Below are 18,336 nucleotides of genomic sequence, written 5' to 3'. Positions count from 1 at the left end.
CATAAACCGATAGATATTCAATTCAAAGTGCTTCCATATGAAGAGTTTGTGTTATTATGTCTACTCCCTGAACCTGTTTAACTATTCACTCAGCCTGCAGTCTCTTTGGTTGTGCCTCACCTGCTTCATCAATAATCCAGGCAGACACAAAGGGAAATGTGGTTGACCAGAGATTGACTTCAGTGGGGGCAGGAGGAGGAGGATGAGGGCAGGACTGAGCATGAGTCACTGCAGTTGGCAGCAGATGATGGCTCCCGCAGAGTGTTCAGGAAGAAAACGTGATGAGGAGGGTAGACCCGCTTCTACCAGAACATCACTGTCCTTACACCTTTCCTCTCTGTGGATCTTGCCAGCACTTTTAGCTGATTGGACCGCAGGTGGTATTTGAAATGCCATGGAGAAAATCAGAGAACTTTAAAATCAGCGCTGGTTATGAACCTTTAGCTCAGACCTCACAGGGAGATGATTTATGGTTAGGGAGGGGTTGGAAGATGATTGTGGAATTTGGAAAAAGGGGCTGGTGATTTCTGGTCTTTACTTATCGAGAAGAAATTTGCTTAATATTCTTCCTGCTTCACTACATGAATAGCTGTAGATACACTGCCTTACTTACTGACATATTATGCTCATTTTCAGGTTCATAATTTTATTTTGGGTCACTACTACAATAGGTTTACATGCTTTCATGCTCAAAAAATGCATATGTTTTCTCATACTGTCCGCGCCGCAGCACCATATTCCCTCTCTGTCTGAGAAGCTCTGTTTTAGCTCCTGTCTCTTTAAGGCCCCCTTCCTCCTGAATACCCAGTCTGCTCTGATTGGTCAGCGCACACACGCCTAAGCCAGCACCGCTAACAACAACAGAGTTAGTGCTAAATCAATTCTTACATGCCAAACTAGCAGTTAGGCGTTAACTATGCGAATGTGTGACAAGATGATGTAGTATGAAGTTGCATTTCAGGAACAGTGTTTTCTGTGGGAGAGAGGAGCTTCTGTCGGTGTGGGAGAAAAGCATATCAGGTCTCCTGTAAGCAACATCTGCGAAAGCAGCAAATATTGGAATTCATTTCCACCACCTTTATTTTACAAATGCTTATAGGGGATAAAGTGTACAACAGCATACAATATTTATCTAGAATAGCTAAAACTGTGACTTTCTTGCGTATATTCTGCCTCAATTTGAGGCTTTTTCTTTGGACTTTTCTGTCAAAAAATCCCCAGAATTGCAAAAGTAAGAACATCCAAATTCATAAAAGCATAATGTCTTAATTTCTCTTGTTTTAAAACCCAGAATGTGAAGCCAGCATGCCAGATAACACAGTACAAAGACTTCAAGTACACTGTGAGAACTTCAAAGTCCCTCCAGTATGAATGTTGAGGGTTGTTGTCAGGTTTTATGCATACGTGCATGCAGCTCACATGTTGGAGTGACATTAATGTTGCTTGGGGCTATTTCCTCCTCTTATTTTGCAGATGAGTGAAAGGACTGATTAGAACATCTTGTCTTCCAGATGACAAAGAAAACTGGAAAAACTTTAATTCTCTTGGCACTTCTCATCAGACATACAAGACTGATTTTTTTTCTCTGAGCAGAATGCTTTTATGATTAAATCATTTTATAACTCAAGAGAATCAGTTAATATCTCCATAATATAAAAATCTCCCTTGTGTGCTCTAATTCTTCTTTTAGATTCCTTCAGTCTTTTCTTACAGACGCAGGATTAATTTTTTAAGCACTTGTCCCTGCAAATGTTCTCCTTCCTCCTCCTGTATTCAAGACAGAAAACAGGAGGGAAACCCAAGGATAAAGCTGAAAAAAATGAGCCCTGTGGATAGCAGGTTTGTGATCTGCAGCGTGTGTGAACACGGCCGCCTGAGCCGACGGGGACAAAGACTTGGCTCAGTTTAACGTTTCTCTGTATAAACACTTGTAGCTCCAAGAGCCTGCAGGCACAGACAGAAGGAAAAGTAGAGCGAGAAAGACAAACCAGGGCTCAGGGGCCGCATGCTGGTATTTACAGATAAGAGGCAAACTGGCTTGAATGGCGAGCCGGGAATCAAACACTGTGAATGAAGTGAGAGACAAAAGGCCGACGACCTCCTAGACCTTCGGCGATGAAACTGTCAAAGCCGCCATCGAATGGCCTGGAGGGTCGGGAGGGGTCAAAGTTTGAGGGGGGAAGGGGGGGTTGATGAGAAAGGGGAGCAGCTAGCTTGTTTGTTTGCCCATTAGCCCAGCGACTGGGTGTTTGCCAAAGGTTGCAACGCTTCACTCAGCTCCACCACAGCTCTGCATGTCTGCTGAGAGCTGGTGGGGGAAAAAAAATGGCTTAGTTCCAGTCGAGGGAGCATGGCGAGCCTACATTTAGCCCCGGCAGCACTGCTGAGGCGTGGGACAGTGTCAGATAGAGGGTCCTCTGAGGGGTCGTTACATGAAAGATGGAGAAAATAATCTCCAATACCCTTATTAATGCTTTAAATCAAATGAAGCCTTCGTGGACCTCATAAACGAATCTTTTTTCTTTTTTCCTTAGCTTTATCTCTATATATATATACGTTCTTTTTTTGTCCACCCCCTAAGGCAGCATTAGCAGTCCTAGTAAAATAGCCTCCTCAATCATTTCAGTGTGACTACCGCACTGGCACAGCAGGGGTCCAAACACATAAGGCAAAAACAAAACTGAACCTGCAGCTTAAGTGTAAGTGCACACATTTCTGCTAGATTACTCAGTAGCATGAAGGGCATTGAACTACAGTAACTATTTATACCACAACTTCACAGACTGTGAAATGAGGTGTAAAATCCGGCCTTGCACTGCACTGTCTTTGCTGTCTAATAAGCCTTTCGCACTTCCTGGATCATTTTCTCGCCTGTACCTGTAGCAGCATGTCCGCACCAACAGAGCCATTGCATTTTTTAAAAAAACCCAATGCTGCTTTCCATCTGTACATGGCCTTACACAACTTTACATTCATTCTCATTTTCCTCTTTCATTCCGATCTCTCCAGCCGTGTCCAGGTACCAGCTTCTCATAGTTTCAGATGACAAATCACCTATTTCCCGGGCTCCATCAGCCCAATCTAACAACCTTCTCCTTCCTACATCTCTTCATCTGTAACCACATCATCACACTTCACACACTGTGGAGTAGATCTGTGGCCCAACACCAAAAAACTTTATATTACAACATCTACAATCATTCACACACATTTCTGATTAGCTCTGTTAAAACGTACAACTTTGTTTTTCATCTCCTATTGAAGGGAACAATGGTTTGTGTGCCTGGAAGGCCAAAATGAAAAGGAAAAGTTAGTTTTGTTCATGTTTTTCTGCATCAGAAGTGCCACTTCTACATCCTGATTGTAATCTTGTCGTGTAAACCACTTGGTCTTAAGATTTTTGAGAATTGTAACTTGTAGCGTCTTACTGAAAAAGTCTCAATGCTTCCTGAAACTTTAATGCCTCCATGTAATCTAAACCAACCTCATTGATGGACATGAAAGTAAAGCAACACTGTTGCTATACTCCACTTTATAAGTTTCTCCCTCGAGCAAAACAAATGGGAAACTGCTGCTCAGGCTCAAAAGTACGGCGGGATTCAAGATGCAAGATGCGGTTTAGCCTTAAAAGCATCTTGAAAAGAGCAGCCAGTGTAGGCACTTCACAGCCTCGGGCCACTTAATAATTCAGATGTGGTAGAGCCACGAATGGCAAGTCCTCAAATGATCTATTTCTGTGTCCTGGGCCACAGTGTTTCTGAAAAGCCCCTATTCTCCTGACAGCCGTGCGGCCGGCGCTCACTTCATTATGTTCGGAACTTCAAACATCACAGTAGCAGCAAAAACCTCTCAAAGGGATAAACAGAGAGGAACAGGGTGTGCTGGGTTTGGAGCCGGGGTTAATTTGGAGAAATTAGGATTCAGAATCTAACAAATAAAACTACTCAATAACCCCCCAGCTAGGTTTAAAAAAAAAAATCTGCTGCTCAAAACAAGCCTTTCTCTTTGACCTGACTTGAGCTGTGGCAGCGAGTTGAAGATGCAGCACAGCAAGTCCCGGACTGAACTTCAGCGTGTCATTGAAGTTGTTTTTTTGATGTCATGCTGACGCTCAGCAGCAAACACAAACAACCTCCAACTAAGTCAAAAGTTTAAATGGCATGAAAACTGAGGCCACAGAATCAGAAGCTCTGACAGATTAATTATAGGAGTCAAGATCTTCAACATTTTACAATTTCAGTACCTAAATTTGTTGGTTTAAGATGAAAATTGCCTCAGAATGATTTATTCTGACTATACAGTTTTGTAAAACACCACAGTGTCTTCTTCTAATCCACTGATATTCAATAAAAAGTTATGTTGAATATTTACCAGACCTGCCTTCATCTTCTCTACTCTTACAATCTACACATACAAAGTCATTGCTGAGCAGAGCATCAAACACAGTAATGACCATTTTCTACCAAACATGTCCACAGAAGAACACAAAAATAAGTTTGTGCGTGTGTTAGTCTTCACACAACATTAGTGTCATATTGTTTTTATCTCATAATGAGTCTGAAAAACTTCAGTCTTGCACTGGGTGACCTGTTCTGTTATTATCATGAACTCACACAATGTCGTTTATTCTAACTCAGTCCCACACACACCCTCCTGCTGCCCCAAATACTCACTAGAGCACTAATGTGGATTAATCCACCACCGTAAATAGTCCCCAAAAAAGCACCGCTACTCCTGTCTCCTAAACTACAATGCGGGGCAGTTTTGGAAAATGGCCGAGACTTTTTTTAATTTTTTAAATGAAACCATATATTGGGAAGGTGTAATATTAACATCCTCTAAAAAACACTGGTTTTGGTTTGGTTTGTTGGTTTGTTGTCAGAAAATGTTCTTCAAGACCTCAGTAAGCAGTGTGACCTGAACAGGTACATTATATTAAAATTTTGAAGACAGAGTTCACCATTAACATTTTTTTTTTTTTAGGTTCCAAACTACATGTTTGAAGGCGTTTATACTGCACTGTTAATCCAGTTTATGTTGCGGTTGCCATTCCCTTCCTCCTCTCCTGTCAGGTGACCCTACCTGCCCAGAATTTCTAATCAGGGTGAAAGAAGGAGATGCTGACTCAGACTTCTGTCTTACAGAGGACTGAGGTGAAGATGTGTCCCTGTTGATCCTCCCCTCAGTATTCGTTTTGTCCCAGGCTTACATCCCTCACATGATGTTTTTTCTTAAGCCCTCCGTCTGCCCTTTAATACTTTCTTCTAATTTCAGTATTTCGCTGTTTTCCTCCTCTCGGCTCCCTCCTGCAGCCTTCAAGTGTTCCTTGTGGTGCATGTCTCAACTGTCAGCGGGGACATGAGGTCCGATTTGGCTTTTCCTCTGATCACATGAGTCGTTTGGAGCCCCACAGGAAAAACAGCAGCGCGAATACCAGTGAGGCGACTGGGTGGCCACAGAGGAATTATCACTACAGCTTGAGCGTTAATCCACCAAGTGGCCTTGGAAAAGGCCGTTTCCGCTAATATACATATTCTGTCCAGATTCTGTCTGATCCTATTAGCGCTTTTAATGTCATACTTCAGCAGCGATCCCAATGAGCACAATGTTGATGGATATGAATACTCTTGCTGGGGATATTACCCCTTGGCACAGAGGAAGTCGGATATAGGTTCCTTTAAAAGAGCTTTGCCTTCCCTGTTTGCTCTCCCCTTTTAATTGGAGTTTTAGCAGAATGTTTTCTTTCAGTCAGCATCATCAAACTCAAGTTTTGAAGCGTGTTAGGCAGCAGCAGCAATCAGACATACTGCTGAGATTGTTTTTCTGACAGTGACTAGAGATGTTCTGTAAAACTGTTTTCCTGAGAGATCACCTTGGCGCACTGCAGTCATACTGAAGCTGTATTTCAGGACAGAAAAAGTCACTGAACACATACCAACATATCTGTTGTTTTATATTCTGTATTGAATGCGGATATCATATCGTTTTAATACACGTAATATCAACACTTTTGACATCCTGAGAATGGGAAAACATGATGAAAAGTGATCAGGGCTGCTTAGTAATTAAGATATAAGTGTCCTTATTATGTATAGTTCTTAAGAAAAGTTCAAGTAAAACATTTTTTGTAAGATACTTGTGTCTGATTGGCTAGTAGATGTCTGTTAAATGCTTCTGAGGACACCTCTAATCAAGCTTCGGTCAAATATTTAACCGTTGTTCTACATCAGTGCTCCAGGTATGCTAATGCTGTTATCTATAGTAACAGCACTAAAGCTTCACGCTACGTTAACAGTTAACTCTCACTAATGAAACTAAACTAATCACGTGTTAAACTGACTACAGACACACTTTAAAAATTGAGGGCTAAGTGGTCATGGTTTAAGGTCGGGTTATGCTTGAACGCCAGGCAAGAATTAAATGTGTTAACGGTTGTTCTGAGCGCACTTGAAGGCAGATTAAGCTGGCCGTCGTGTATTTTGGGGGGTATTTTAGTCACAATTGAGGAGGCCATCGGGAGCTGAAAGCAAATATGGAAAGAGAATCAAAGATGGGGGAGATGCCAGCATTTTAAACCTGTGGACCACCATGACTCCCATTATCTATTACTGTCAGGATCAGGACACCTCTTCATGTAGTGTCCTTTACACATCCAGAAATAGAGTCTGGCATGAATTTGTGGATTGGGAATGGTATTACTTTGTGCAAGAGAACAAGAATTAGTAGGAAATTCCATCTTTCATTATGTGACAGCTGTTGCGGCCAATGGAAATGATATATGATTATTCGTTCAATAGAACAATCAGCCATTAACAAACTATAAAGGACGAACATGAACCACAATTACAACTCTGAGACACTCCAGAGGGATTACAGTGTTTCAAAAAGTGTTTCTATACTCCTTGTGGTTTGAGAGATAAGCTTTGGGCTTCTCAGTGCTCATCATGGGAGAAAACCGTTGCTGAATCAGCAGTAAAAGTGTCAGGATTGGGATAAGACAAGAAGAACTAGGACCAGTCAGGACAGGAGTAGGCGTTAGTGTCAACAAATTAGCTCATATTGCAAATAAGTGAACTCAGAGTTGATGTGATTGAGGGGTTTGGACTGCTACGACTGCATTAAACCACTGCTTCACCTCTGATAAATCCCAGCTGTGCCTCTTTGTAACCCGTGGCATTACAGCCCAGACCTCTGTCCTGATAGTGCTATTCCTGAGGTGCCCTACATTTTGATTCCTACAGAAACGGCGCCTTGCAATGGCAGGAATTCAAGCCTTGAGGGGCAGGTGATATATTTGGACATGGTGGTGCATGTTGCCGAGCCCTGCTGTCCTTCACTGCGGGCTATATATGCTGTATTTCAGCAGCATGTCAGGCCTGGTGGCACACTGCACCGCTGCAATAAGTCTTTAGTTATTTCAATCTGTCAGTACGCATGTAGAACACATTACCCACAATTCCTTTAGCTTTATAGTGCACAGCAGGAGGAGCAAACAGAAACATTTACTCAAGTGCTTGAGAACATGCTTTTTGCACTTTTGCACTTTTAAATCCACTGCATTTTTCTGACAGCTGCCTCTAAATACTTAACAGAATAAATTCAACAAAAACATGAGAACTTCACTTAAAAAGTTGCACTTTAGTTTCATGTATACTGAGATTTTATTTTTGGAGAGTTTTACAGCCCTTAAACAGGCATCAGCCATCATGGGCCAGCCCTGGGCCTCAGTTAGCTCAGTCTTGTTTCTCTATCACCTGCTCTACAAGTAAAGAATTTGAGATCTTCCTTCTCCACTGGCAGCCATGTTTAGTACGTGATGTAAGCGTCCTAGCTGACAAGGTTGGGATGTTTAGGATGACCTGAGGGTGATGTCACTTCAGACCTTTGTTTACACCCAGGAGCTCCTTTGAGCACAGCCCTCTGTGGGTCTGATCTGTTTCATCAGGTTACAAGGCCGGAGATAGGAGACAGCTGACTGGTGAAAGATTTAGTGCAGATGTGGAACATCAGCCAGACGCCGTCTCCCCTGGCCCCTCCAACTTGTCAGCAGGAACTGAACCGATGAGAAGGTCTGATCAATCTATCCGTGGGAACTGGGCTCTTCTCCCTGGGAAAATGTGCATACCTGCTCTTCAGTGTCTGTATTTCATTTATTTAATCCATCGTACACATGTAAAAATCACCAGTGCGTTGATCAGTATGGTTTTTGAGGAAGGGAACAAGAGCTTTGTTTTGATAAATTCTGAAAACTTGACGAACATAGCACAAAAAATGTTAGTCTTGGCAGACAATAAAATTATCCATTGAAATCGACACTGATGATTAACAGCTTTATGAAGAATACTGACACTTGATTCAGTTATTTATCTCCATGTAGTTGTGCTCAGAGCCTCCATCTTGCAGCATGCAGAGCAGGCACTATGCAAATAGAAAGAATCCTATTCCAAATTGGCTGTAGTTTGACGTTCTGTTTTAGAAAGCTGCAACAGCTAATTAATTGCCTGAGCATTTAAAGACCTCACTGTTGGATGATTTGATAGATATCTGGCGTATCAGACATTCTGATTGGCTGCTTGGGAGTTTTAGAAGTTCCCCAACTCGTTGTCCCATATGGCTGCTGTCAAAAGATCCATTATAAACTTCCTTGCATTAGTATCAGTCGAGTAAAATGTCGTATCTGTACTCTTAACAGAGACTGTGAAACAGACAGGCCATATCGTCCTCAAGTTCCAAGCCATCTGTGAATCAATATTTTCTTTTCTTGTAAATTACATTTTAATCTACGTAACAAGGTTACAAGGTTGAGAATGTGCTTACATGCACTGTAGTGACCTGCTTAATTTAAATCTGCATATACATGCAGCAGTTCAGTAATCAGCTTTAATTCCAGGAGCATGCCTTACTGATTTCAGCTGTGAGAGCGACAGAAAACGTGTCGTTGTGCCGTTCGGCTGTTACTTTTTGTGTTTGAAGTCTTTTGTCATCCACATGAGTTCATGTAAAAAGCCAATTAGACAAGAATTCAGCATTCTCCAAGAGAAATCTATCTGGGGGATATCAGGTTTCTCATATCCCCGGTTTCTCACTGACATGATGTTAAAGAAATCAGTTTACTGGAGAAACTGTTGTGCATGTTCACTCACTGACTGGGCATACAGTTGGGAGGATCCTTGTCTACATTCGGTGCTCACACTGAATATTATTCAGGGTTTTTAGACTCTACAGAGAAGTGTGGAGAGGCGTGAAAGAATCATTTGGTTATTTTCAGGTCTGGGAACATTTTAGAATTGCTAGAGAAACCTTAGAAAAGTAAAGGAAAATGCTGTTTTACTGCAGTTTAAAATGCCTCTCATCTCTCATATATAATTGTGCCTTCCTGTCCTTTTTAATTGAACTCTGTCAAATGATCAGAATGATCTTTGTTCATGGATTGACAGAGATATTATTCACATAGATCACGCTGAACACCAAATCTAATTAAATAAAGAAATTCAAGTCTGGAAAAAGAAGAAAGAGGACACTGATCATGTGTGAGAAGGCTGTTTTGCACCCCTGATTATTTTCACAGCAGACCTAAACCACACAGAGAGGCCTCAGGGCTCTTATTGAGACCTGCACTTTAATCTGCGCGTGTCTTTATTTTCCATTTGTTCCTATCTGCCCACCACTCCAGGTGTTGGGGGGGAAGTTCTTCACTTTGAACTCCAGAAGGGCCTTTTCCCGACTGTGTTCAAACATGCCGGAACGTCCCACCTGTCTCCCTGCCCTCTCCTTTTTCCCACAAACCCCCTCCTTTCCCTTGGCCTTCACCACCACTCCTCTTCCCTCCTAAAACACTGCCTGTACCATTTCTGCCTTTACATCCCTCGCTCCAACAATTATCCAGCTTCAAAGCCGGGGGGAAAAGTAACACGGAGAGACAGGATGTGTTCCCGTGCATTTACAAGGATTGAAGGTAGTTGTAGGTATGTTACTGCTCGCTCTTTTGAGCTTTACTGTAATTATGCTGATACCACAGCAGGAACGAAGCAGGAGCTCGTCATTATTCTGCCTGGGAACCGCAAGTCTACCGCTGAGAACCATGTTTAAGGCTTTTTAAGAGAGATTACCAGTTGTTGCAAGACACAAGTGATGGTTTTCTGAAGCGCACAGCAGAAGATGTCATTCCTTTAAACTTGATCGGTTTGACCGACAAAAAGCTGAACCAGCCAAATACATAAAATGCTCAAAGACAGTTGATATCAAATGGTAAGCCATAAGCAAACTGCGGCAGTGAGTTGGGGCATGTATTGGCATCCTACACTGACAGTTATTTTTGTGTCAAACTTTTTACAGTTCAAATCTAAAGTGCAAACGCTTGAAGGTGGGCAAGCCCCGGCTGCATCCACAGAGGAACAAAATGACTTCTCGTCTGTCATTGCCTCAAGCGGAACACGACAACTTTAAACATTAATATAAGTCACAGGACAGGATATGAAGATCTGGCAGCAGGGTTTAAAGAATATGAAACAAAAGCACATCTCAGAGCAAAACCTTGAATGTTCGCCAAAACCCAGCGGGAACCGCTGGATTGAAGCTCATCAGAAAACTTCTGTCTAACTTTGAAAAGAGCCTAACCTTCAATCGGCAGAGCAGCGGGAGTCAGCTGCTCTTCTTTTAGCAGCCGGGCTCGCTGCCGTGCTGCAACATGCTCTCTCAACGCCATTATCATCCACAAAGTCAGAATGAGGCATGCATTATAGATGAGACACATCTTCTCAGCTAAATCGCAGACACAGAGGATGTGCAGCAATCCCAACTGATAATACATTCGCCTTTTACCACCTATCTCTCCGCATACACACACTTAACAGCTTCAGCCGTCAGTCATACTAGCCTCATAACATCCCCTGTGAATTATACATGAGCATTCCCATTAGGCTTTACAAACAGACACGAGATCCTACTTCTGTGAGCGGAGCAGTGATACTACAGAGATCAAATAGGATATGAAAGACTGGGTGCACCTACCGCATACAGCGATCCCTCGTAGATACAGGCTCCTGGGATGACAGACAAGGGAGAGAAAGAAAGATAGCATTAGAGTCCAGTCATAATCACACCTTTGGTAGTATAAATAGCCTGTGTCATAAAGCTGTTTTTGTCAGAGATTATGTAAATCTGTCTGTGTAATTCCTGCAGAAACTCAGGTCAAACAGTAGATCAACCTCGTGAAAGATTAGTAATCAATTCCCTTCAATCTCTCGGATGTGAGGTCCTGTAGGCCCTTAGTGTCAAGTATGTCGCTGCATACCGTCAGATTCTGAAAATGGTCGATATATCTCAGCAATAGAACCAATAGAAAGTTGGTTGATGAGAGTTGATGCTTAACCATGAAATCACAGGTTTGATGTTACAGGAATTCAGATGTCACTGACACATTCATGATCACAGATAAAGTGAAAATGATGTTAGTTTGTAATTCGATTTTTATCAGGAAGCCCTCTCTTTCTTGCAATGTTAGCCTGTGTTCAAGTCGAATTGTTTAAAATGCACCACTAACTCTAGCTATTTATTTAATTAGCCTATCTTATGGCCTTCGCTGTTTTCATGCAGAATATAAATTATCTTTCAGTCGTGCTGTCTTGTATTTATAAAAATTGTCAGACTGCTGGACTTTTTTTAAGCCTCTGGTACAATAGTTTAACATTACCCATCTGGCAATGCTGGTGCCTTACTCTGGGTGTGAGCTTAAGATGGACACTCAGTCCAGGACATCTCCCACTCAGTTTGCCAAACTCATAATGAGTTAGTTAATGTTAAACTATACGTTGCTTAGCTCAACAAAGCTGGAGCTAATCAATGATGAGCTGAGCCTGACAAAGTCCAGCTCAGACTGATGAACATTAAGCCTTTTTGCACACATGCACCTGCAAATGCACCTGCAACAGGAATTTATCAAAACACACCAAGATTACTTAATTTCACAAAAGCAACACACACTCAGGCTCCTTTCTGCTGGATCATGGCCCCCTGGGAACATCTCTCTCTCTCTCCTGGCTCCCGCTACCTCCCATATTGACGGATCTCAATCGTCATACCCTTGAGTCCCATGGATCATTGCTCTCTTGTCCCTTTTCATTCTGATGTTTTTTTTATTGCTAATTATCTTGTGTGGCCTGTCCTCCTCCAGGTCACCACGGTGGAGTGGAGGCCGAGTGGCTCGGGCACCACTTGCCGATGCCTCAGCCTACTCAGTCGTCTCCTGGATCCACACACTTTACATATATTTTATATAATTTCCTTGAATCAGATATTCTGTCAATGAAATTTGTAAACTGTGATTTTGTTGTTCTGTTCTGTACATGCCACATCTATTTCATGTCTGTCCGTCCTGGGAGAGGGATCCCTCCTCTGTGGCTTCCTGAGGTTTTGCTAATGCTAGCAGTAATTTCCAAAGCAAATGTTCTGACAAAACTACCAAAACTAGCACTTAAAGAAAAAAATTATATTACTTTCACTTGTGGCGCCTGGAGACCTCATATCATCATTCTTACTCAGAATTCAGTTTTGTATCTCTTGATGTGAGCATTTATCCACAGTCAGTACACCATGACCTGTTGCCATATGCAACCTTTAGACTGAAATAACAGGACGCTGATGATTATCTCTGTCAATCTGAAGGCTAAATGTTAAGAAAACACAGACAGAAGGACGGACACGTGCCTCAGCCCAGCCCGAGGTCTGAGCCTCACATAACCAGACTGGAGAAATGTGAGATGTCTCGGGGAGGGGGGGGGGAAGTACAGCAAGAGGTAAAGATTTACCATAATGGTCCAGGTCCACAAAACAGGAGTAAAGTTACAGTTGTATTCTCACACAAGATGCCCAAGAGCGAGTCAGTGTATGCTGCTGTTTCGTGCTGCTATCTCTTTATCTCTCTGTATGAGAGAAAGAGTGAACTGCAAAGTATAATCTGGCAGTTAAATCAGTTTGTGGCAGATAAACAGAAGTGGTTTTACACAGCAGTTCTGCTGCTAAAGAAAACAGTTTACAAAATCCAATTAACATTTCAGATTAAAGCAATTATTAGTCAGTTTTTGATGCTGTGGCATTAGTTAACATATCAAAGATGAGTGAGTGTCATTCCATCACACTATAATAACAGTGAGTATGAATTCAATGTAATCAAGGTTGCAGATGTTTAAAAAGATACATTTTATTCGATTTTCTTTATAGAAATATGCACCTACCTACTTCCAAGGTGAATGGAAATACTTGGCAGGTTAAGTAAAGAATTTAGGCTTCAGGTCCACATTTAGTGTTCTGAACATATTGTGATTGAAACTGACAAACTGGGCAAAAAATTGAGGTAATTTTCTTTAGGCTAAAATAGGTAACTGTAGGCCTTCTAAATCTGTCTTTATTCAATGTGGAATTACACCCGAGGAGGCCAGAGGCATTGTTGCCGTTTCCAGCTGTCAGTTTTACTTTAAATCCACTATCAGAGAGTAAAACCGCAAGCTTGAAACTGCAACTATGCCTCTGTCCTTTTTTGGAGTAGCTCTACTCTTACTCCGCATCTCCCTTCATGTTTTGACTATGACATAACTCAGGGGAGGAAAGAACTTCCAGAAAAAGTCTAAAAATGTATAAATTCTTAATGGAGGCTCGGTGTGTGGTGGAAGATCACCGAGGACTATAGAAACCTGACATTAGACCTGTCACATGTTGCTCATATTCAAGCCAGTTTTCACAAGATGATTCTTAATTAAAAGAATCCCGAGCTATCGACACTGTTTTCTTGTGATCAAGCCTCATCTGCTCAGGATAATTATGGTCAAAGGGAGTTTCATCATGGAGTTGCTCCTTGAAAGAAATAGATATCAAAGAGCATCACAGAAACGGGAAAATACAAAGGCCTATCTACAGATTTTACCACCATTCTTATTTCAGGGCATTAGATAATGAAATTGTGAAGGCAGTATCTGGAGATGACAAGATTTTGAAACACTCAAGATGAGATGCCACGTGAAATTATTGCGGCAACTCACAGCATTTAGAGAGAAAAAGAGGAGAAAACCTCCTCTCGTGGAAAAAACTTGAACCGTTTCTCTATAATCACCCATAAATGCTGCCTTTCTCAGCCTGATCACCTCACAGTCAGGACTCTCTCATATTAGACAAACTTTTTAACAACAGTTTTATGTTCCCTAGACATTTATAAGACCTTGTTTAGTCCAGCTTTAACTGGAAGTCGAGACATTTTCTGACCTGTAAAACACCAAATCAATGCTTCATGGAAAAGAAGCGCAGTCAGAATTTTAAGTGGACCCATGCTGGAATAAGTTGAGTTACTTGCATCAAAAATACAACATCCTGCTTCTCATTATCACCCAAAAACAATCTCCCAGGTGAGTGAGACTATAATCTGGTTCGGTCAGGAATAATAAGCAGGCAGATGTGCAGAACCACCTTCCACAGGCAAAACGTGACTCCAAACTTTTCTCCACAAAGTCCTCTCTAAATCTCATCATCCATTCAATCTCACAGAGCAGGACTTAATGTCGATAACATTTCAACTTTTATAACTATCTTGCTCCACTTGCCAACGCCAACGTGCCCTCTTCTCCGCGGAAGGAGGCGAAGGAGTATCTTGCTTTATGAAAGTTTGAATTTTATTGATGCATGTGCTGCCAAGCAGATTGGATGCATGCCGAGATGACGAGTAGAAGCTAATGGTCTGGAGTTAAATTCAGCTGCTGCACGTAAGCAAAGAAACTTTCACTTCTTTCCAGATTTCATAATGGCTCTCCCACACTGTGATATTAACAAGCCTGAGTTTGATTTGAGGAATGAAGGGAAAGCTTGAACGGGTCAGCTCAGTAACAGCTGAGCAGACCTGCTTTAGATTCTGCTCCTGACAGTCTTGTGCATTATAGCTCCTCTGATGGGAATACTGTAGCTGTGCACAGGCAGACGTTTTAGATTTGATGCAGAGTTATGAATATTTAAACGGCACAGAGGCCGCGAACAGGATCAGATGCAACTTGAAAATGTACAACAACCACAGACAACAGGTTGACTTCACGTGATGCTTTTCTTTTCAATGACGGTGTGAGAATCAACAGAATAATCACTCACCTGGGAGATCAGTTTTTTTGATAATGAGCTTAAATTTGTTATTTTTTTTAGGCAGGTTCCTGAACTTCTTCCAGCTTTTATGTTCTTTGCATTAGATTTATCAAACTGACTTTGAAGTACATCTTCACTGAGGATTGCTTTGGTGATTTGCAGATGAAGAGATGTGCAGACTTCATGTTTAATCTAAATATAAATCAGTGTCCAGCAGATTCTAACTCCTTTGCACTTAAAACTTTAACTTCTAGTCCATTCTAACACATTTTATCATTGCTAATCATTTTATTTCAGGGATTGAAACACAATTAGAGTTTCACAATCTGACTAATCTCAGTATGGGTACTGTTTTCTCAGCACAGTTAAACAGTTAAATCTTCAGTGGATACTTCCCCAGGTGGAGGGCTCTAATTCAGAAATCCTGTCAAATGAACATGTGTGATGTAAAAGCTTACTTTAAATTCACTATCAAACTTTACACAGCCTGAAGTTGGAAGTTGGCACACAGTTAAATCTCTGCCCTCATCCCTGGGAAACAACAACCTGCTGAGGGGACCCAAAGCAGGGTCCTGGCCCCCTCCGGGAGTCCTTGCAGGAGCTCCAGGACGTCCTTGGCAACTTGATGAATAAGTTACATTCACAATCATTCTCAATAGAAATGGGTCCAAACAGAAAAGATAAACGACAATTCTGGCCACAACTTTTACTCCCGTACAAGATTTCCATGTGCAGCCTGGACAGATTCATGCTGAAAAAGTAGCTGATACCGAACTAAATCTGATTAAATTTGGAGTTTGAGTCTCTGATGTGAGTGCGCATGGTGGTCTGATAACCCCTGACCTACATAACAACCCAGGCAACCAGTTTGATTTTTAAAAAAAAGAAAAAAAAAAGAAAAAAAAGAAAAAAGATCAGAGATACCCACCATGTAGCCCACGGGGGACGGTGAGGATCCCAGCCAGAGCGCCAACAAATATCCACCATCCACCCATGGTCGCAGCCAAAAAGGGCATTAAATCCAAATCCAGTCAGAGAGGGGAAAACGCGCGGTGTGTTTGTGTTTCTCTCTTTAGCTCAAATGAAGACAGTTCTCACTGTGCATTATTGATGTCTTGATGTGCAAAGAGAACAACCAGGACGGATCCAGGAAACCTTTTAAAAGGGAGCGGAGAGACGGAGCGCACCGGGTCCGACTCCTGAGCGCTGCGCTCCGGGCTGGAATGCGGCACAGTCCCGAAACCTGGAGAAGTATCCACCTCCTCCTCCTCCCTCTCCTCCGCCTGCTCGCCGCTCCACCGGGTCGGACACTAAACTCTGGCAAAATACAAAATAAAAATCACCAGATGCGAGGTGATTTGTCCTCTCCCCCAGCAGCAGAAGCAGCAGCCGGGACGCTTTTTAAAAGCCGAGACGCATGACGACGAGAGGCGGGGAAGTGGTCGGACTTTCCGCGCTCCTGCAGCGAATGTTGCGCGGTGTTTGAAGTCACTTCTTGCGGGTGCAGCGGTCTTCTTGTCCTCCCGGCGCCCCACACTCCCTCCTCTACTTCTTCTCCTCTTTCTTGTTCGTCCTCCCCTCCTCTCTCCAGGAGGACGTCCCACCTCTCCTCTGCTGCCTCCCCCCCTCCACCCCCACCACCCACCTCGCAGACATCATAATCTCACATGATGGGGATTAAAACATGAGGGAGAAGTTGTTTTATGGAGGGAAGTTTTGGTGATGGATTCAGCGTTTTAATCCCATGAGGTTTACAAAATGATATGATAGATTTTTTAGACTTTTAAAGAATTGATGGTGTGTTTATAGTGATCCCCAAGGTGCACTGTGTGGCTTTGGGGAAGACATTTTAACCAGAAGAGAAATATTTTCACTGGTAAATTAAATAAACAAACTTTCTTTGTATTCATGACTGAATAAACCCAGTAAACAAGCTGATCTTAAAGGGGCTCTGTGTAGTTTGGAGAAGATATTCAAACTCAGAATTTTAATATTTTAAATATGAATGAGGTAAGAATACAAACTCAGAAATATTTATATTTTCAATAACTGAATAAACAAACTGTTCTCAGGAAAAAATAAGGTCACCAGAACACTGAAAGGTGGCAGTGTCCGCCAAATATAGCAATACAGTATGAAATTGTGTCAGTTTGTTTATTTTGTTTATTCAGTCATGAAAACAAAGACAGTTTGTTTATTCAGTTTGTTTAAGCATTACAAAAATCAGTCAATGAAGATCTTTCTCCTCTGATTAACATTTCTTCTGCAAAACTACATAATGCTCCTTTAAAGGACACCACAATTCAAACAGTTTTACCTTATTTGTATTTGGCGGACCCTGCCACCGTTCTATCTTCAAACAGTGTTCTGGGACCTTATTTTCAATTTGTTTATTCAGTTATTGAAACAAATACATATTTCCAAGTTTGTATCATTACCTCACTGATATTGTAAATATTAAAATCCTGAGTTTGAATTTCTTCTCCAGAACTACATGGTGCCCCTTTAACTTATCTTAATGTGTTTTTATCCTCTGTTATATCATTATTATCTCATGTAGGGAGATTATGGTCCTTTTATCTCATCTAATGGCCTTTTATCCACAATAATGTGCCTCATTATATCCTATTACTACAAATACTGTGTATCTAAATGTCTAGTGAAAGTATGGTGTTGATTCAAATCATAAAAGCAGTTTTAAATCAGCAGTTGGGACCCTTTCGTATATGTACAGGCTCATGAGATCATTACCAGGTTTGAAAAACTTAAATTCTTGCTCAGTTTCTTGACTTTCTTCAGCAAGTCATTTCTTTTTCATTTGAATTTTTCTCATATAATACTGGACAGTTTCATAGCTACAGGCTTCTGAAATGATGTAAACTCCTCACAGCTCATAGGCATTTGCAACTTTAACATACCTATAGGGACTCGGAGGCTTTTAGCAGTGGTGTTATGGTGATTTTTATATCATAAAGTATGAGTTTAGGCTTCCCCGAAGAATTTCTTTGCTGGCAAGATGTGCAAAAAGTTGGAAGTCAGTACAAAGTGAACATGTTTGGGAGAATCTGATAAAACATTGAATTGAGGGGTTTTTAAGGTGACTTGATTATATATAGGCCTATTTTTATTTGGTTATTGGTTCATTAAATATGACATTTTGTGATATATCAACTTTTAATTTAGTCTGATGTTCTCATTTTTCACTTTATTCTACTTTCTATA

At 41.6% G+C, this 18,336-nt stretch overlaps 1 protein-coding gene across 1 annotated transcript in view; it reads right to left on the bottom strand.

Annotated features, from left to right (window-relative positions):
* Positions 1-16,270, bottom strand: part of fras1 (Fraser extracellular matrix complex subunit 1) — a 239,182-nt gene extending 222,912 nt beyond the window's left edge. Inside the window, exons 1-2 of the mRNA XM_073465974.1 lie at positions 16,043-16,270; positions 11,011-11,042 (exon numbers count right to left, since the gene is read on the bottom strand). Of these exons, the coding sequence (XP_073322075.1) occupies positions 11,011-11,042; positions 16,043-16,130 (120 nt within the window). The 5' untranslated portion in view covers positions 16,131-16,270. The remainder of the gene's footprint in view (positions 1-11,010; positions 11,043-16,042) is intronic.
* Positions 16,271-18,336: the final 2,066 nt, after the last annotated feature.

Source organism: Pagrus major, chromosome 5, assembly GCF_040436345.1.
Source record: "Pagrus major chromosome 5, Pma_NU_1.0".
NCBI lineage: Eukaryota > Metazoa > Chordata > Actinopteri > Spariformes > Sparidae > Pagrus > Pagrus major.
Note: the sequence above shows the minus strand (reverse complement) of the source record. Positions and strands in the feature narration are given on the sequence as shown.